General features: G+C 43.7%; 1 protein-coding gene across 1 annotated transcript in view; it reads right to left on the bottom strand.

Annotated features, from left to right (window-relative positions):
• Positions 1-4,447: 4,447 nt before the first annotated feature.
• ARHGAP25 (Rho GTPase activating protein 25) overlaps positions 4,448-21,750 on the bottom strand; it is a 92,727-nt gene continuing 75,424 nt past the window's right edge. The window contains exons 6-12 of the mRNA XM_052648823.1: positions 17,843-17,975; positions 17,314-17,391; positions 15,780-15,853; positions 14,077-14,198; positions 12,535-12,719; positions 7,712-8,238; positions 4,448-5,271 (exon numbers count right to left, since the gene is read on the bottom strand). Of these exons, the coding sequence (XP_052504783.1) occupies positions 5,064-5,271; positions 7,712-8,238; positions 12,535-12,719; positions 14,077-14,198; positions 15,780-15,853; positions 17,314-17,391; positions 17,843-17,975 (1,327 nt within the window). The 3' untranslated portion in view covers positions 4,448-5,063. The remainder of the gene's footprint in view (positions 5,272-7,711; positions 8,239-12,534; positions 12,720-14,076; positions 14,199-15,779; positions 15,854-17,313; positions 17,392-17,842; positions 17,976-21,750) is intronic.

Here is a 21,750-nt window from a genome sequence, read left to right as displayed (position 1 = left end):
TTCACGGGTGTCCCCTAGGACCGTCACACTCATGGTTAATATCCCAAAGGCTCCTGGTAGAGATGTCGCTATCTGCCCTGAGTATGAAAGAGAGACAGTTTGAATCAGAGTCATTCTCAAGACTGGGACTTCCCTGTAGCTCAAATGGTAAAGAATCTGCCTGCAATGCAGGGGACCTGGGTTCAATCCCTGGGTTGGAAAGATCCTCTGGAGAAGGGAATGGCAATCCACTCCAGTATTCTTGCCTGGAGAATCCCATGGATAGAGAAGCTTAGAAGGTTACAGTATCTGGGGTCACAAAGAGTCAGATGTGACTGAGCTGCTAACACACATTCTCAAGACTCTTTAAATCAGGCTCTCAAGGGCTTACCTTCTTTGCTTATGTGAACATTTAAAGTAAGTTGAGTGTATCCCCATGTATTAAGGAAGTCTCAGAGTCTTTGGATTTATTCATGACTAAGCTACTGCTATATTAAAGTTGTTTGGTAACATCTTCAGGCTCAGTTTTTCCCATCTGAAAAATGGATTCATATCATAAATCCATCTTCTATCTTGTAGGCATCTCTTACCTTATATGAATGAACCCATGATAAACCAACGTGTAGGGAGGACAGAGTGTATAGTTGTGTTGATTGAAAATGGGAGAGAAAGCAGGTAGATTTAATATTATCATTAATCATAACTGGAGCCATACTTAGCAGTTTTAGACTCATGTTTAACAATCCTGTCTGTATTAGAAGTAATTGGGAAGGTTTTTTTTGTTGTTTGTTTGTTTTTTAACTCCTAGGCTCCACTCCTAATATTCTGATTCAGTTGATATGGAGTAGGATCTGATGCTCAGATTAAGGAGGTTCTATTGTGAGGCTAAGTCTGAGAACCACTGTCTTAGGACAGCTTTGGTAATGCAGAGAAGGTGGAAAATGTTATCGTATTAGGTGGGTCTTGGTTGTGACCAAGAGCTAAGCTCAGCTGTTTATTTTGGAAGCATTGAAGTGACAGACGTTCATTGGGTTTCACAGCATGGTGTTGGTCTGGGGGCAGAACCCTTGGACAGAAGCTAAGAATCACAAACATCACTGAACAGTGGAACAGAGGAGCCCTTTAAACCTCTTCCTCATCACTGTGTGAACTCTGACAATTTACTTGTCTCCGGGCTTCAGTTTCACTAGCCACTAAGTGAACAGGTTAGATTAGACAAGTTCAAGGGTATCTTCCAGTGCTGTTATTCTAGGACTATAAAACAGCTTCCAGGCAGCAGAGGAAAGAGAGGTTGGCCTCCCTGTTGGTATTCTGCACTCACTCCTTGTCTGAAGTCACTCAGCAGCTCTCTCTGTGGCTGACCAAAGGCCAGCCTTGAGCAACAGCTGAATCTCCATCCCCGGGGCCTCCTTTTACCCAGCCTTCCCGGCAGGATGAAAGCTTTCCTGCAATTCTTATGAAGGCAGCCCACGTGAATTGCAGGAGTAGCCTCTGAGTGATCTCTCTGCTCCACGGCAGCACATGGCCGGATGCTATCTGCAGAGGGAGGAAGTAGTGGAATGTGGAAGTTTACATGATGTCAGCGCATATGCATCCTCCTGACCTGAACCTGGAGCCCAGCCATCCACTCCTGTGCCATGCGGCTCCTGGCCCTCCCCTTCTTGAGAGCCTCAGGCTGCTTGGGAGTCCTCTGCTGCATGTTTCCCGAGAGGATGGGCATCTGAGCAGGACCAAAAGAATTGGTCAAAACAACAACAAAAACGATTATTGCTTGCATCCTCTGCAGTAGGTTCGGTATTGTGATGTCACATTCCATCTCTCAAGGCTCAGACTGACCAAGATTCATTGGGAAAGAATGGCTCTGGTCTGAATGTTTGCTTCCCTTCCACCCAAAGTTCATATGTAGAAATCCTCAGCCCTAAAGATGATGGTAATAGGAGATGTGGCCTATAGGAGGTAAGTCGTAAGGTTGGAGCCCTTGAGAATGGGCTTAATGTCTTACAAAAGAGCCCCCATGGAGCTCCCCACGGAGCTTCTTCCATGTATGCACACAACCGGAAGCCTTCAGCCCAGAAAAGGACCTCACCTGACCTTGATCTCAGCCTCCAGAAGTGTGACAAATAAATGCCACCCCATCTGTGGAATTTTGTTAGATGAAGACAGGATTTACCCCAGGCAATTCCCTAATACAAAGTCTCCTGCCCTATGCACAAACAGATGGAAGACCATCAGGTCTGCTTCACACATAGGAGCAAACGTGCCATGCTCAAGGCAGTGAGGAAGTGAAGAATGTTGGTGGGAAGAGGGCAGGGGGTTTGAAAGCGCATATTGCAGACTTTTTGAAGTTCTCAGCACCTGTGCAGGTAGAAGAAAAGGGACGGTAAAGGGGGTAGAGGCAGGGAAAAGGCAGATTCCTTAGATCCTGCCCATTGCAGGGCTTTGGAAGTAACACTGGGAGCTCCAGGGCCCGACAGAGGTGACATAGATCAGTCTGGGTCTGGCTTCCAGAAACTGGCTCCCAGATCCAGGTGAGCTGGAGCTACACTGCTATGCATCTTGTAGGTGGTCTTTTGGGGCTTTGATGACACTCAGACCCCAGATCTTCTTCCCTGGACCTTCCTTGGACTCGAGGGCCCAAGGTCCTGGAGAAACTCTTTTCTGTGTTCTCTTTATGTGGAGAGTGGCACCAGAGCAGGTAGGGGCAGCTTCAGCAAGCCAGATACCCTCGATTGTGAAGAGGTACTGAGACACTGGCTTCCGAAGCTGGACCAGTCGCTCTGTGATCTTGTGGTTCTGGCAAAAGGCATGGAATGAGAGACATGATCTGACCAGGAGGTGCTTGGAACTCAAATGTGGGCCAGCAAGTTCCTATAATGTGGACCCCCAAATAAACAGGCTTCAGGGCTTCCTCTCTGTCCCTGCAGACAAGGGTTCCCTTTGGAACTATGAAGCCAGCTACTTTCACACTCAAGTCTGTATTAGCATCCAAAGGGTCCATGTCAGGAACCCATGGGAGAACATGGTACACATGCCTGGCAGAACTACAGACATTCATCAGTGGACATTAAGTATTCAGGAAGTGTTTCTACATTTGCTACTCTGTCATTGAAAAACAAATCCCAGGAAATCAAATATTTAACTGCTTTACTTAATAATGTCCCCAATCAGTCTCCCTGCCCTCAATGGGCTGTAAGCAGGCCTCTACTAGGAGCTCTACATGTCATCCTTATCCTCCATACGTCTGGTCCTCAGGATGCCGGAGGCGGGAGGAGCAGGGCCTGGGTAGTAAGACTGGGAAACAGCTCCTGCCCAGGCCTTTCACTCTGTGAGGGATATGATGACCAGAGTGGGGAAAATATAGAAAAGAGGAAGAAAGGGGAGAAAATGAAGGGAGAAAAAGAAGTAATGAGGAGACACAGATGCTGGGGAAGGCTGAACTCTCACTGTGGTAACCGGAGATTTCAAACCACTAATTCAGCCATGTGTCTTCCAGAGTTCAAGCATATTTATGGGAGTAATGGATGAAATCTGTAATATGAGTACAGGTAACACCCGCTGGGAAATTGGGCTAGGGGCTTCTTCTAGAGCTGAAAGCACATTTGAGAATATTTACTTAGGTTTGTTTTTATCTCATCGTTATTCAGTTTCTTCCTGTGTATGCTTTGTGATATACATGATATATTAATATAGTAGTATGTATATATCATTTATAAATAGATAAACATACTTATGTTGAGAAGGATGGACTTCCCTGGCTGCTCAGATGGTAAAGAATTAGTCTGCAATGCAGGAGACCCGGGTTTGACCCCTGGGTTGGGAAGATCCCCTGGAGAAGGGAATGGCAATCCATTCCAGCATCCTTCCTGGAGAATTCCATGGCCAGAGGAGCTTGGCAGGCTACAGTCCATGGGGTTGCAAAAATAGGACACAACTGAGCAACTAATACTTTCACTTTTTTTCATGTTGAGGAAGGTATGCTCAAATATTTTCTATTGATGGGGTACATGATCCAAAGAGCTTAGAGACTACTCAACCAGAACGATCACAAAAACCGTCAAAGACCCCACCATGCTTCCTAGGAAGGCCTAGGGCCTCTGCCAGGTTGGCTTAATATAGAAGGAAAAGTCAACTCTCAGCTTTTCTCTAGTGCCTCGGGATCATTTAAAGAATAAAATCATATGCATTTTGGTGAAACAGAAAAAATATTACTATATGACTGTTACTATCTAAACTCACAACCAGCGTCTAAAAAGAGTTGTATCATCATGGGCGTGCCCCATGCAATTGCGGCCCCTGAAATGCAAGTGGAATTGGAACACAGCCCATGTCCTGCTCACCACGTGTCTTGAGAGGGGTGTCTCTGCCCCCAGGAAGGGGAGTCATTTACTCTCATAAAGGTGTTGCATGGATTACCAACAGCCCTGCTGCTTTTTCTTTCTTTATTTGAATATAATTTTCTAATGGGTTTTGCTTTCATAAATACAGTTTATTGCTTGGTTTGTCTTTGCCTAACACTAATTTTGAGTTTCCAGCCATGGAGAGTATGCCTCATGGTGGGGGGTGGCAGAATGGGGTCCCAGCTTCAGCAGGTGCAGCCCTTCAAAACACAGTTCCCCACCCCCAAGGCAGAGAACTCAAAAGCTGAATATTATTTTTGGCCCCTGTGTCTCAGAGACATCCCAGTCAGATATCTGACCAAGCAAGTTGTTCCACAACGGAAACACAGCTAACACTTCAGTCCAGCCTGTGTCAAGGGCAGCCTATTGCCTGTGGCCTGCGTCAGTCTCCACTGGACACAGCCATCCGGTTGTGGAAGGTGCCGTTTCACTCAGCTGAAACCACCGTGGAATAATGCAATCCTTTCTAATACAGCCCCAGGGGCTCAGAGCTGTCCACACAAGTTCCCACTCACTCTTATCTTCCTGCAAACTCCACTGATCTATTTATTGGGAAATGTGATGTTTTCCCCCTCCAAATGTTGTCTACCTTCTTAGGGAGTGATGTTGCTTCCTGGCTATTGGTTAGCAGCAAGAAAGGCAGCAATGCTGGGTCTCTGCAGGCGGTCTCTGTGGTTCCTGGGATCCTCAAGCATCGATCTTGGGTTCCTTCATCGATTTGACAAACTCCTTGACCTCCTCTTCCAAGGCCTTGTTTCTCTTCTCCACATCCTCCCGGGAGCGTTCCACGTTGCGGAGGCTGATTTCCAAGGCTGCTGACTTCTTCTTCTCATTCTCCAGTTCTTCACTGAGCCTCACCACCTTAGCCCACACGTCATAATTTTCCTTCTCGAGGCTACAAAGAAGGGAAGAAAAGAATGGGACGACAAGGCATGACCTCTAGACTCTCCCTCCGGCCTTGCCCACCGCCACCCTGTCCATTTCACCTTCCACATCACAAGACCCATCTCCAGCCTGTGCCGCCTAGTGTGTCCCACCCCGGACAGGAGGAGTTCCCAGTAAACCTGAACTCCCAGAGTGTGTTCCTGCTCCTCTTCTGTCATTTATCATCCATCCTGTGACATCTTGTGTTGTTTTTCATGTCGTTTTGTGTTTTGTATCTTCCACCACACTATAAAGTCTTTGAATGAAGATACCACCTCTAATATTTTCAGCCCACTAGAGCCTTACATCTGTCCTGCTCTGTGGAAGTGTTGATTAACAGCTGAATCTCACCCAGATTCTGTGTGTATGGGTCACCAGCCCCTGTGTACACACGTGTGCCTTCTCATCCTGCTCCACGCAGACCACGGACCACAGCCTTTTCTCATGAAGGCTCCTGGAGACCAAGATTTGGAGAATCCAGGGAGCTGCTCTTAGAGAGCAATGGTCTTGCCAGCCCCACCCACACTTCTGAATCCCACTCAAAGTGCAAGATCTGCTGGATTCCTGAATTCCCAGGATTTTCACTGTTATTGCCCCAAATCTTAGTCTCATCCCAGGCGCCTGTCTGTCCCCCTTCAGGCTGTGCTGAATTAACCCTTGAAAATGAGCATACATATGACATTTTAAAACCACAGTAGGGAATTTCAGGCCTGTGAGGAGAATGTGATTAGAGAAGTTGCTTCAGAGTTTCATTCTGTGAGATACTGCCTCCATGCTACCCAACAGCAGAAACATTCTTAAATGGAGACTTGAGCTCCTGTTTGAGCCCATCCCTGGGCTCTGCTGGTGGCTCAGATGGTAAGGAGTCTGCCTGCAATGCAGGAGACCCATCTCCAGCCTGTGCAGGAGACCCCGGTTCGCTCCCTGGGTTGGGAAGATCCTCTGAAGAAGGGAATGGCAACCTACTCCAGTATTCTTGTCTGGCGGATTCCATGGACAGAGAAGCCTGGCAGGCTACTGTCCATGGGGTCGCAAAGAGTTGAACACAACTGAGCAACTAACACTTTCACTGGCTTCTAACTTCAAGGGCCTAGTCGATGCTGCATGTAATGGCCTTTCATCAGAGCATTGCCTACCTCTGCCCATTTCTTCTTAAAGCCAAATTAGACATTCCTCTGGAATCCACATTGCAGGAAGATTCTTTCCCATCTTCCCTAGTGGCACAGACAGTAAAGAATCTACATGCAACGTGGGAGAGCCAGGTTTGATCCCTGACTTGGGAAGATACTTGGCAGGAGGAAATGGCAACCCACTCCAGTGTTCTTGTCTAGGAAATCCCATGGACAGAGGAGTCTGGTGGGTTACAGTCCATGGGGTTGCGAAGAGTCAGACATGAGTGACTAACACTTTTACTTTCTGGAATCCTGCTCATCACAAATCTAGTTTTCTTCTCAGAGTTCTCCACATCCCTCTTGTTTAGAGGGCAACCTCATGAGACACTGCTAGATCTTGGCCACTGATTCCAGTGGTGGAGAGGTAGAATCTGAGTGGGCTTGGGAGGGTGGCTGACCCAGGTTCAAATCCCAGCCCCATCAATGATTAGCTGTGCAACCTTTAAGAACCTTTTTATACTTCCCAAACTCTTATTTCTTCTGTAAAATGAGGGCTTTACCTATTTCGCCTGATTACTGAAGGGATTATATGAGAAGGGATGTCTGAAGCGTGAAGATTAGAGCAAGTATCATAGACTGAGTCCTCTTTCCTCTCCCACGGAGGAGTGGGGAGCCCCCACCCCCCACCCAATTTTGGATTCAGAGGACTTTGTCCCTTCAGGAGGAGTGGCCGCCTTAATAAACATTTGTAGAGTTGGTGAATGACATTAATACAAAAAAGTTTTGAAATTTCTCTTAATGTTTTAAGGCAAATGCATGAGATTCTTTGTGATCCCATGGACTACAGTCCCCTAGACTCCTGTGTCCATGGAATTTTCCAGGCAAGAATACTGGAGTGGGTTGCCATTTCCTCCTCCAGGGATTCTTTCCAACTCAGGGATCGAATCTGCCTCCCATGTGTTTCCTGCATTGGCAGGCACATTCTTTACCACTACTCCACCTGGGAAGCTGGTATTAAGGCATGTTGATACTTAAAGAATCACTTTTTGGAAATAGCTAGTTAAGCTACTTAAGCTACATACTTACTTTCCCATGACTTTAATCTAAAGTTTAGTGCTTTCACTAATTTGGTCATCTCAATCCCTTTGCCCTTGTTCTTCATTAGGCCAGACTACTTACTATAGAAACTGTTGTCTATAATTGAAGTTTCATGATGTCACTCCTTTGGCAGAGAAAAATCCCTATTTGCTTTTAATATGGAAACAAGCGGCTGCCCAAGCCCCTCTGGGAATGACTTACTTTTTAATCTGTTCCTCATACATTTGCTTCTGTGTTTCTATTTCCTTTTGCAGCTCCTGGACCATCCTCTGCAAAGATTCAAGTTCCTCTTCACCAGAGATTTTTTTCCCAGGCCCAGTTTCAGAGTTTAGGCTGGCAAGAGCATCTCTCTTGGAGTCACAGGCCTGGGGTGAGAGTGTACTGGCTTCATCCCCAGGGGACCCGGGCTGGGTGGGGACGTTATCATAGGTAGAAGTCCGCTGGGAGTCGAAAAACTGCGGCATGCCTTGAGACATCGTTCTCCTGTGCCCATCCCCAGCCTTTGCCTCCGAAGAAGATGACCAGAATTCATTTTTAAAGATCTCTGCTTTGCAGCTGTTGGCACCTTGCAAAGCGGAGGTCAAGAAGCATTTCCGGTTTGGGAGTGTCTGAGTCCTTTTTCGTGATTGCAGCTTCCAATCTCCTGGCTTGTCCCTGGATGTTTTGTCTTCTAGACACCCGTCGTTCGGCTGTTGTCCAGTGGGGCTGGTTGCATCTGAGTCACTGGCCTAAAAAAAAAATGGCCACAGATGTTACATGGGTTTTTACACAAGTGTCATGTTCTCAGGATAAGGATGAGTAACTTGAAAGAAGGTTCATCTATGAAACTTCAGAAGACCATCTCTTTTATGTCCTTGGTATTTTCTTTATTATTGTATTTTAGATTAGAGGATAACTACTTAACCATTGTGATGGTCTTTGCCACACATCAACATGAATTGGCCATAGGTATACATATGTCCCTTCCTTCTTGAACCCCCCCTTCCATCGTCCACCCCATCCCACCCCTCTAAATTGTCAGAGAGCACTGACTTTGAGTTCCCTGCATCTTACATTAGACTCCCAGTGGCAATGTATTTTACATATGGCAATGTGTATGTTTCAATGCTATTCTCTCAAATCATCCCCCCTCTCCTTTCCTTACTGTGTCCAAAAGTCTGTTCTTTATGACTGTGTCTCTTTTGCTGACCTGCATATACGACTGTCAATACTCTCTCTCCAGATTCCATATATACGTGTTAATATATGATATTTACCTTTATGACTTACTTCACTCTGCAAAATAAGCTCTAGGTTCATCCAGCTCATTAGAACTGACTCAAGTGCATTCCTTTTTACAGCTGAGTAATATTCTATTGTGTATATGTACCACAACTTCTTTACCCATTCATCTGTCAATGGACATCCAGGTTGCTTCCATGTCCTAACTATTGTAAATAGTACTGCAAAGAGCATTGGAGTACATGTGTATTTTTCAGTTATGTTTTCCTCAGGATATATGTCCAGTAGTGGGATTGCTGGGTTGTATGGTAATTTTATTCCTAGTTTATTAAGGAATCTCCAGATTGTTCTTCATAGTGGCTGTATCAATTTGTATTCCCATGAACAGTGTAGGAGGGTTCCCTTTTCTCCCCACTCTCTAGCATTTATTGTTTGTAAATGGTCATCATTTTTGATGATGACCATTCTGACTGGTATAAAATGATACCTCATTGTAGTTTTGTTTGGCATTTCTCTAATAATAAGCAATGTTGAGCATCTTTCCATGTGTTTCTTAGCCATCTATATGTCTTCTTTGGAGAAATGTCTGTTTAGGTAAGAAGACCATCTCTTAATTTGTCACATTAGTTGATTTTCTGCCTGGCATTTTTTTTTAGAAGAATATTACATAAATACTTGAAGGAACTCATGCTCTAGAAGTGAAATGCTGACTAAAATCAATTGCCTTGCTTGGGGCTGGTGCACGGTGATGACCCAGAGAGATGTTATGGGGAGGGAGGTGGGAGGGGGGTTCATGTTTGGGAACGCATGTACACCCGTGGTGGATTCAAGTCAATGTATGGCAAAACCAATATAGTATTGTAAAGTAAAATAAAGTTAAAAAAAAAAAAAGTTGTCGAGAGGGGGAATGGATTGGGAGATTGGGATTGACAGATGTACACTCTTATGTATAAAATAGGTAACTAATGTAATGAACCTACTGTAGAGTGCAGGGAACTCTACTCAGTGCTCTGTGGTGACCTAAATGTGAACGAAATCCAAAAAAGAGGGGATACATGTACAGGTATCATTGATCCACTTTGCTGTACAGCAGAAACTAACATGATATTGCAAAGCAACTATATTCCAATAAAAAAACAAAAACTGAAATAAATATCTTTAATTAAAAATTCAAAACCAAAAAAAAAAAGAAATCAATTGCTTGTGGGAAAGAGTCCTAAAATAAGATCTTTTAAAATAACCTTAGAATGGGGAGGCTTTTCCATGACCCAAATCCAGAAGCTATAAAAGAAAAGTTTGATAAATTCAATCTACATGGGTTTCCATGATTTCCCAAATTAAAAGTAAACCACAGAAATCACTATATGCTAAATCAAAAAAGAATTAACAAACTAACAAAAATATTTGCAATGCCTATCACAGACAATAGGCTATTTCCCCTAATACATAAAGTTCATAAAATTTGAGAAGAAGAAGACCAATAATCAATAGAGACATAGGCAAAGAACAAGGTCAGATGACTTATGTAGGAAAATACAACTGGTCCTTACACATAAGAAAACAATGTTTGGATTCTCTTACAACAGGAAAACTTCAAAATTAAAATTAATGAAATATCAGTTCTTTCCTATCAGATGGGAACCCCACCCCCTGAAAGCTAACATACTCTGCTGGGAAAAGTGTAGGGAAATAGATTATTTCATGCATCACTGGTGGATGTACAAAAGAAGACAACCACTATTTAACAATTTTAATCAAAATTACATATTACAAATCTATTTACTCTCTGACTCATCAATCCCACTTCGAGGAATTTATCTCAGAAATATATCTGTCTGAGCATGAAATAAAGCATGGTCAAGATTATTTGTGGCACCCTTGTTTGTAGCATAAAGAAATAAAAGTAACTTGCTCATCTATAGGGGTTGGCTGAGTAGATCATGGTACATGCACAGAATGGAATACCATGTGTGTTAGTCACTCAGTCATGTCCGACTCTGTGACCACATGGACTGTGGTCTGCCAGGCTCCTCTGCCCATGGAATTCTCCAGGCAAGAATATTGGAGTGGGTTGCCATGCCCTTCTCTAGGGGATCTTCTTGACCCAGGGATCAAACCTGGGTCTTCTGCATTGCAGGCAGATTCTTTACCATCATACATCTGCCAAAAACACAGTTTATGAAGTTGCTGTCTATGTATTGACATGAAAATGTCTCCAGGGTATGCCATTAAACAGAAAAATTCAAGATACAGAGTAGCATGTGTGTATGCCTCTGTGTGTGTGTGTGTGTGTAAAGGGAGAGAATGAGTATGTTGTACCTTGTATAAAAAGGGAAGTAACTAACAGTTTACATTCCTATTTACTTAAGTTTTCATAAAGGAACGCTGGGAGGACAAAAAAGGAACTGATAAAGGCAGGGAAGAATGAGGTGGGTGGAGAGAGCAGAGGGAGCTGAAGTTCTAAACATATCTTTTTCTTTTGTTTTGACGTTTTTGTATCATGGATATATATGTTTAGATTAAATTAAGAAGAAAGAGAAAAAGACTGAGCCTTAAGTGTAAAATCAGAAAGTCAGGGCTCAAGCTGTCATTCGAGGCTTCCAGCTTATCACCTGCATCAGCAACCCCACCTGGAATCAGAAGGGCCTGGGCCCTGAGATGCAAACTGGGTCTAAGTCCCACTCTCCTGCCATTCTACTACCATCACCTTGGGCTAGCTGGTCGACCTCCCTGAGACTCAGCACCTCAGCTCTAAGATGTGTAAGATAAATTCTGCCCTACAGAGGAAGGGTGACGACTCCAGACGTGATCTATTTAAGGTCTCCAGCACAGTGCCTCTCTTTAGTGTTACACTAAATACAGAAACCTGTCAAATGAGCAAAATGGCCACTCTCAAGGATGTCCAGGATGAGTTCACTACATGAAGTAGGAACATTTCTAAATATTAATTTGATTTTAGAGTATTAGTAAGATGCACTGTATCCAGACAGGCATCACCCAAGAAAAATCACAACCACCACCACCTTTTTTGCAATACTTTCTTCATCATCCACAGGGTTAACAGTACTGTAGGCAATGGACAACACCTGGTCGACTGGGAATTTTAGATCCATGACTTGGTCACACATCAAGAATCAAGCTGCTACGTAAAGTTCACATGTTCTTTTAAAAAATATTTGTTGCTCTAAAGATGTGAAAATAGTTGAGCTTTGTAAATTGTTGGCCTTAGTCTAAATTTCAGAGTCTGCAGAGTTTTTTGACATTGTGAACGTGAGCCGCAATCCTTCAGTACAGAGGAGGGGGTTGACATTGCTGAGACAGCTTATCAGGGAAAGGGAAATAATACACAAACACATCACATACTCTGAGAAAGAAATCACGTTTCATGGCTTAGCAGGAAACCAGTTCTCTCTGGACTTTCACCCGGAATTTTCAACAACTCTCACTGAAACGTTTACACTGTGGTATACATTAATTTCCCTACCAAACTTCCCTGGACTGCATTTGGAAGAGTTTCCTTTTTAATGCGGGCTTCAGTGAGGACTCCCATTGCTCAGTCACTGGGGGGTGGGCACACACGTCACTAATCCATCTCCAGGATACCAACAGAAACTAGATTTTGAAAGAGGCCAGGCTTTCAAGATGCATTCAAATGAGTCTATACCAGCTGCACCCACTGCCACAGCATCTCCCAGGACTCCCCAGATTGCCAGCCCAGGGCAGCTCTTACATGGAATGACCTGGACTGAAGGAAGAGTTGGATGGAAAGAGGAAGGTTTTCTACACCTTACCATGTTACTTACACTGTCTGTCCTAGAAATTGGAGAGTCCTCAGTGGCATCCCAGCCCACAGAGCTTCGTGCAACTGGAGGTTTCTTGGGGTCGTTTTGGGGGGCAGGGGGGGATAAAGGTGCATCCTTGGACTTGGGGAAAAGGACTTCATGGTCTCTGATCATCATAGTCATCACTCTTTGGATTTGAGGAGTCCCTGAAAGAAAGAAGAAAGAGATTTGTAGTGCAAGACCATGGGCAGGGGGCAGGCAGTCCTCAAGGGTCTCCACCCATGAGATATCACTAAACTTGACTCTAAAACCACATGGCCCCCAAGGACTTCAGTTATTCTTCACAGGACCCTTCTTAATTACTTGGGATAGGGGATCCTGAAAAGGATGAGACAGAAGCATATGGGACCAGGGTGACAAAGGGTTGTTTTCAGCCTATAGTCCTCTGCATCGTCTTTGATTAGGAAATAGGGAATACAACAAGAAAGAAAATGAAGACATCTTTCTCTCCTAATGTGGTCCTCAATATGACATCTGATTTCTTACTGCACATATACCTAATGTGTGCCAAGCATACTGTCTCCCCGAAATCATGGCAGACATCAATACTCTGTGTCAGGACTCTTCACTGAACTAAGACACAGCCTCAGAAGTCTTTTCAACACAGCTTTACAAGTAGCCTCTTTCTGAGGTATCATAAAATTACATTTGTTCGCACTCTCTGGTTCAGTTCAGTTCAGTTCAGTTCAGTTCAGCTGCTCAGTTGTGTCCAACTCTTTGTGACCCCATGAATCGCAGCACGCCAGGCCTCCCTGTCCATCACCAACTCCCGGAGTTCACTCAGACTCACGTCCATCGAGTCAGTGATGCCATCCAGCCATCTCATCCTCTGTCGTCCCCTTAAAAGTCCTCCTGCCCCCAATCCCTCCCAGCATCAGAGTCTTTTCCAATGAGTCAACTCTTCGCATAAGGTGGCCAAAGTACTGGAGTTTCAGCTTTAGCATCATTTCTTCCAAAGAAATCCCAGGACTGATCTCCTCCAGAATGGACTGGTTGGATCTCCTTGCAGTCCAAGGGACTCTCAAGAGTCTTCTCCAACACCACAGTTCAAAAGCATCAATTCTTCGGCGCTCAGCCTTCTTCACAGTCCAACTCTCACATCCATACATGACCATAGGAAAAACCATAGCCTTGACTAGACGGACCTTAGTCAGCAAAGTAATGTCTCTGCTTTTGAATATGCTATCTAGGTTGGTTATAACTTTTCTTCCAAGGAGTAAGCGTCTTTTAATTTCATGAGTGTTTAAAAATACTAAAAGACTAAGAAACACCAGCTAAACGTTTTTGTGCTAGCCTACCATACTGTGTGATGACTGGTAAATCTCTAACCTCTCTGCTCTGTTGTGACGCAGAAAATAAACTGCCTGCTGATTTCACAGGGTTATTTTACAACTCAGATAAGATAATCTACAGAAAATGCTCAGCAAATTGCAGAGCAATTTGGTAGTGATGTCACTGTTATTACTTCCTCTGCCCCTGCCATCACCATGGGACCAGCGGTACCTCTCATGATCACAGCAGGGTCCTCAACCTTCGACCTGATGAGATTCACACCAATCACAGTAGCCAGATTGTCCACGCTCATTTTGTTAACTCCACAGTTCAGCTGGATTTCATGGAGGAACCTGCGGGCAGCCAGGATATCCCAGAGTGGGAGACAAGAAGTTGCCACAAGGAAGTACTTCCAGGTACCAACAAGATCACAGAGGTATGTCTCAACTCTCCTCCTGGTCTCAGGAATGGGACCAGTCTGCTTTGACTACAGGAATTTGGCTTTGTCTCGAAAGAGTCAAGATCAAGGAAGACAAGAAACAAGCAGCCCAGCTGCTGAGGGTGGTGTAGGGGCCAAGGGTGGATAGGAAATTACTTTGGCATGAAGCAGGGCCCAGTGCAAGGAGCTAAGAGGAGATGAGAAAGACTAAAATGGGTGCAGACCATGACTAGTCTTCACTTTACAGGCTTATCTCCCAGGCTCTCTGTACATCCCAGCTGAGTCCAGAGAAGAAAATGTTATAGTGAGATTTCATAAATGGGAACTCATGATCCCTCCTTGCTCTCATCCTCAGAGTACACCACCAAGCATCTCAAATTTTCAGCAGGTACTCAAAAACTAACAATGAATTTTCACTATAATTCTACCCAGTTGAGGCATGAAGCTCTCAGACTCATTATTAAAAAAAAAAACAAAAAACAAAAAAAAAACCCACAAAAAAAACCCTGAAAAGATCAGCAAAGGGATTTCTAAATACTATCTCTAAAAAACACTTTTAAAGGAATAGGCTGAAACAATATAAAATTCCCAATATGGAGAAATCCTCAGAGAAGGGTGTGATGTCCAAATGAGGAAACTTTATGGAATATTACGCAGTCATATATAACCCTATTTTGCGACATAGGAAAATTCTGTAATGTAAACTGTAATGTTTAGCCAAAAGAAGCAGGTTACAAATATATATATTATTAACATATATACATATTTCTAATTTGGTATAAAAATTGTTTCCTTATTATTTATATTGATAGATGTGAAGATCTAGCACAGAGACAACAACATTCGGACGGAAACACATTCAAATGTTAATAGTGATTTTTGCTGGGTGAGTGGACTTGGGGTAATTTTTGTTTATATACAGTACTTTGTATTTTGCTGGTTTCCAAGCCAAGCATCTATCTCTTTTATAATTGGGAAACAATAGAAAATATTTTAAAAAAATAAAGAGAAATTCAGCTATGTCTGAGATGGAGATCCAGGTTCCCAACTCAGCCTGATCTGGGTCAATCCACATACCATGTGTTGCCACAAAGTGAGCACACAGAAGGTCCTCAGAAAGGGAACTAAGAAAGATGGCCTGGAATGAATGCCTCTGGGTGCTAAGTTGTGATCCAGAGTCAGGAAGATGGGAGATAATTCTAGAAAAATTATAAGGATTCTGGGTTCTAATGCCTGTCCCAGGATTCTGGGCAGCCCTGGAGTAGGTTTGAAGGAAGATGTATGTTTCCTTTTTATGTTGATCAGATTTTCAGGGGATCCTTTAAATTATCCTGGGGTCACAGGAAACTACCTCAGTGGTATGTGAATAGAGTTGATCTTCCAAAGGTCTGAAACAAAATCTCTCGAGTTCACAGAGATACTCTTTCCTCCTCTAAATGGGGGCTTCTTTCTGGTGTGGCTGAAAATTATGGAGCTGATTCCAGGGGCCCCTTACCTGCAGATGTAGCTCAGGAGGCTATAGTTGTCTCGGGGAAGAAGAGAGAGCTGTTTTATCAACTCCTGCTGGGCCTGGGAAGAGATTTCAACACCAGTGAATGAGGCTGCTCACTTGCCAGCAATGGGACCCTGGAACATAATTGGGGTTTATCTCTGCAGGAGCAACACTTTGGCAGTCAATCCTGTCTGTCTCCATAGTTTTCTATGTTTTTTGAAAAAATGTTTCATTTTGAAATAACTATGAGTCCACAGGAAGCTGCAAAAACAGCATGGAGATGCTCATTGCTTTTTGCACAGTGTATTTCTTTATTCATCTGCAATTATGCTCTCCTCCCCAACTCGGAGCTACTCTAAGGCAAGAACTAAGTGATAACCATACTCACAATAATTGTTTGTTTCGTAAATGCTAGAGATGTAACACTCCAATAAAGAACTGGACCAGAACCAAATGCCCCCCAAGCAACTTCAAATGTATTGAGAAGGAGGATGCTTCTGAGAACTGGGATTTCAAGCAATATGGTTTTCCTGGAACACACTGGGACACAAGACCAGGATGACCAACCTGGAGGGCAGGTGAGAGGTCTGAAGGTTAGAGCTCCATGATGACACTGAACGTCAGAGAGAGTCACACAAGGTGTGCATGTGCCATGAAGAAGGACTGCAAACTTTCTTTCCTCTTTTCACTCATAGTACCTGCAGGGGTTGCCATCACTATTTTCTAAAGATTTTTTTTAATGTAGATCATTATTAAAGTATTTATTGAATTTATTACATTGTCGCTTCTGTTTTATATTTTGATTGATTCTGGCTGCAAGGCATGTGGAATCTTAGCTCCCTAACCAGGGATGGAACCCACATCCCCTGCATTGGAAAGTGAAGTCTTAACCCCTGGACCACCAGGGAAGTCCCAAATCAATAATTTTAAAATGTGACTCACTTGTGACACATATCCCTTGGTTCTCAAAATGATCCTGTTATGAAATCTAAGTTTGTACTGTCTAATAAAACAGCAACTTGCCACATGTGACTATTATATAATAAAATTAGAAATGTCGTTCCTTAGTCGCACTAGCCACATTCCAAGCACCTAGTGGCCACGTACAATGAGCAGTTACTACACTGGACAGTGCAGCTATGTAACAGTTCAATCATTGTAGAAAGTTCTCTTGGTCTAAGAACATAAACTGAGTCTTACAGAAGATACATCATTTGCTATTAATAAATGGCAGAGTCAAAGTTAAATTTATTGCAAGTTTTTCCGTGCACCATTTTGCCAGAGAGAGCTTTTAGCTTAGTAGTGCTAAACACAAATCTCCCCCCGCCCCCAATGTGGGGAGTTAGACCCCTTTAATAGCTGTGTAATACAAACGCATTCATGGACCATTTAGTTTTGCAAATCTTGATTAAAAACCATGAAGGTTTTATCGTTGTCAGTAGGGTTTTACTGGTTTATTTGCTGGTTGGTTAGTTTGTTTAACATGATTCTAATGTGGTTAACTGTTGACTCTAAGGCCTTTAAGGAAACAGTTTACCTGAGGATCAAAACTCCTGCTGGTGAAGAGCTTTGTGATGTTGCAGACAGGAACTGTAGGCCCTGCAGGCAGCTGTGGCTGAAATGAGCCAAGGAAAGTTCCTGTCCTTCCTCTCCCTGGCATATGTTCCTCATATACCCACGCCTGTCATGCATGGTGTCACAAAGCTAGAACACTCAGGCCCTGCATCTGCCCTCTAGGTTGGTCAGTCTGTCTTTCTGTTCCAGCAGGTTTCAGCAAGGCCATATTGCTTGAAACCTTCTCAGAAGCATTCTCCTTCTCTTACTGGCTTTAAGGTGACTTGAGGGTATTTGATGATAGTCCAATTCTTTGTTGGAGTGTGACATCCCATAAAGACTGTCACCGTGTTTGGTTTCATTCAACTTTTTGCTGTTGAGAAAGTTCTAGTTTAACAAAGTATCTCACCAAAAGGTCCACCCTGACCCATTGTTGCTTGCCTACCAGACTAGTGTTCAGTAACCATTACCTTCTTCCAAAGTAGGACAACTTACTCTAATGACATACAAACCTTTGCCTCATCTGAATTCATGAGCTGCCCACAGAGCAGGAACCCATCGTACTGGCTCCAGGGAACCACGGGCTCTGGGAGGTCTCGGAGGTAGAGCTTCAGCAGGGAGGCCACCGTGTGGACATCTGTATCTCTGGAAGAAAATAAGCAATGCTTTTTGAAAGTAAAGTTCCAGAATTCTCCTCACCTCCCTGCTGGCGATCCACTGAATAAAATCCCAGATCCCCAAAAGGAAATTTTGCAAAGGAGTAGACTTAGCAACATCAGCAGCAGAGTTTAATAGAGACACATTTGACTAAAATATTTTTGCTACTCCCCCTTCTGGAATAACAATCCCCGACACCATTTCCTTTATCTCTTCTATCTAAGTGCTTCAAAGATAAGTTGAAGGTCTACTTTTCCATTAAGCCTGTTAAACTGTATAACCTTCATTGCTTTCTTCTTTCTCTAAGTCACTTCAGTTCAGTTCAGTTCAGTCGCTCAGTCGTGTCCAACTCTTTGTGACCCCACGAACTGCAGCACGCCAGGCCTCCCTGTCCAACACCAACTCCCAGAGTTCACTCAGACTCACGTCCATCAAGACAGTGATGCCATCCAGCCATCTCATCCTCTGTCGTCCCCTTCTCCTCCTGCCCCCAATCCCTCCCAGCATCAGAGTCTTTTCCAATGAGTCAACTCTTTACATGAGGTGGGCAAAGTACTGGAGTTTCAGCTTCAGCATCATTCCTTCCAAAGAAATCCCAGGGCTGATCTCCTTCAGAATGGACTGGTTGGATCTCCTTGCAGTCCGAGGCACTCTCAAGAGTCTTCTCCAACACCACAGTTCAAAAGCATCAATTCTTCGGCTAAGTCACTTAGTATACTACAATTTAGCATTTTCTATGTAGTTTATAGTTTTTCATGTGATAACTCATTTATAGCTCTGGCCCATTGCTCTCTTTAATCCCTCAGAGAGCTTAACATAGTTCTGGGATTCATTCATATATTTACATGATCATTTATTCAACACTTGCTCTCAACAGCAAGTGTTGAGAGAACCTACTAGGTTCAAGATACTAGGTCAGATATAGGGATTTCAGCAGTGAACCCTGAAATACCTGAACCACACAAGAGACCTGTCTTCATGGAGTAACAAAGCTGTACAGACTCAAATGTTACCAAGTCATTATAATACTGTGTGGTTAGTGCAAAGACAAGGGAAGTTCAGGACCTGGGACTGCATCGAAATGTAGAAAAGGGATATCCAACATAGAATTGGGGAGTCCTGGGAGACGCTTCAGAAAAGATTTGAAGAATGATGAGGAATTAGGGCATGGGCCAGGCAGCACATTATCAACAAGGAGGATGGAGGCAAGACTGGGTATACCATGGCCCAGAAGCCAAATCTGGCCCATTACCTTTATATGTATATCCTGTGAGCTAAGAATGGGCTTTACATTTTTAAATGGTTGGGGGGGGGGGTGTCAAAAGAAGAATATTTAATGGCAAGTGAAAAATCATATGAAATTTGAAGTTCAGCATCCATAAATAAAGTGTTATAGGAGCACAGCCATGCTCATTCATTTTTGTATTGTCTTCAGCTGATTTCATGCTATAAGAACAGAGTTAAGTAGCTGCAGTAGATATTGTCTGACCCACAAAGCCTAAATATTTTATTTGTGGCCCTTTAAGAAAAGTCTACTGATCTCTGGGGTTTATGGAGCTATTGCATTTATCCCACAGCTCTGTAAGAGAAAATAAGTCTGAATATACCATAAACTTGAAGCTCAGTAGTGAAAAAACATATGCTTATTTCATTCATAACAAGAAAAACTGGTCATGCACCCCACTGTTCATAACAGCACTATTTATAATAGCCAAGAAATGGAAGCGGTCTAAATGTCCATTGACAGATGAATGGATAAAGAAGATGTGCTATATATATGCGCAATGGAATGTTACTCTGCCTTTAAAAAAAATCTTATAATGCGATTTGCAGCAACATGGATGGATCTAGAGATTATACTAAGTAAAGTAAGTCAGATAAAGACAAATATACGATATCACTTATATGTGGAATCTAAAACAATGGTACAAATGGACTTACCTACAAAACAGAAATAGACTCATAGACATAGAAAACAAACTCACGGTTACCAAAGGAAGGAGGAGGGTTGGGGTAAATTGGGAGTCTGGGATTAACATATACACACTGCTGCTGCTGCTGCTGCTGCTGCCAAGTCGCTTCAGTCATGTCCGACTCTGGGCGACCCCATAGACAGCAGCCCATGAGGCTCCCCCATCCCTGGGATTCTCCAGGCAAGAACACTGGAGTGGGCTGCCATTTCCTTCTCCCTCCAATGCATGAAAGTGAAAAGTGAAAGTGAAGTCGCTACTACATATAAAATTAGCAAACAACAAGGACTACTGCGTAGCACAGGGAACGACAGTCCATGTCTTGTGATAACCCACAATGGAAGAGACTATGAAAAAAATAGATATATATGTGTGTGTAACTGAACCACTTGGCTGTGCACTTGAAACACTGTAAATCAACTATGCTTCAATTAAAAAAGAAAGAAAAAGAAAAACTGGTGTTTGTAAGAGACAGCCCCAGTAGTATTTTGAAAAGCTGTGATGTGGTAAAAGGTTCAGCTGATCTGAGTGCTTCCTGGACATCAGCAATGAGGGATACAGAAGTGGATGGGCTGGGTGGGAGCCACTCTTGGAGGAGGGCCAGGAGGGGTGGATTTGTGCATGAGGAGGTGAAGGCAGGCATTTGAGGCCTCAGAAACCAGAACATCACGGCTTGACTGTGGAGCTCTCAGTCTTGACATTTCATGTAAATGTTTTCTCTTTGGTTTGTTTTGACGGCTGGTGGTTGGGGCTGCCTTCTGAAAAGACTCCAGCCTTTGCGGCCCGTGAACTCTAACTCCAAAGCAGAACTCCAGCAAGCACAGAGCCCTGCCTTTGCTCCACTGCTGCCCTCAGGAAACCAGGGGTGGGGACTATTCACTTAAAGGTGGGGATTCTGGAAAAGACTTCCCTGCTGAGTCACTGCCTAAAAATACCTTGGCAAAGCCCTCTCATCAAAATGCAGGAGAAGTTCCCCAGAAAATAGCATCTGACACTTTGCAGAGCAGCATTCTCCTAAGTCCAGAAATCTCCTTTGTCCCAAGGCCCCTAATGGGCATCTCTGGTTTGATTGAAGCCCTTCCCCTTCCCCACATCCTCTAATCTTACTCTGCAAGTGCCCCTGGAGTGCCTCTAAGTCCTGCCCCTCCTTTCCCCGCCCTGTTCCAGAAGGCCATCATCTTTTGCCAGGATTCCGCCCCAGCCCCTATTTGGCTTCCTGCTGCCACGACTCCATTCTCCAATGCATCGTCCGTCATGTGGCACAGCCCCCAAAACTCAGAACACACCCACAGAACAAATACAGAAAACAAAGAATTTGAAATGAGAAAAATAGTATAGATAATACATCAAGATCCAGAAACTTTTGAAGATAAACACAACAAAAAAGTCAAACTTTATAGATAGCTCAATTAGGAGAAGGTAATAGCCAACATTAGAAAAGAGAAAGGGACTGTAACCACAGATACAGGATTGATGCTTCAAAGTTATCATCAAAAAACACAATTAGCCATCTAAATCATCATAGATTATTACAATCCACTGAAAGCTTTCCAGTTCATTTTGTCAGGGGAAGATAATTCCGCTTGGCTTGGCTAAATCCTTAGGCTTGTTTATTGTATCTCAGATTAAGTGCCATTTTGGGGTGAAAGCAAGAATACTGGAGTGGGTTGCCAAGGTCTCCCTCCTCCCAGGGGATCTTCCAAACCTAGGGATGGAACCCAGGTCTCCTGCATTGCAGGTGGATTCTTTACTGTCTGAGCCACCAGGCAAGCCCCCTAAATCCAGCAGATCAT

This window comes from Budorcas taxicolor, chromosome 11 (assembly GCF_023091745.1).
Source record: "Budorcas taxicolor isolate Tak-1 chromosome 11, Takin1.1, whole genome shotgun sequence".
NCBI lineage: Eukaryota > Metazoa > Chordata > Mammalia > Artiodactyla > Bovidae > Budorcas > Budorcas taxicolor.
The sequence above is the reverse complement of the archived record's forward strand: the minus strand, read 5'-3'. Positions and strand labels throughout refer to the sequence as shown.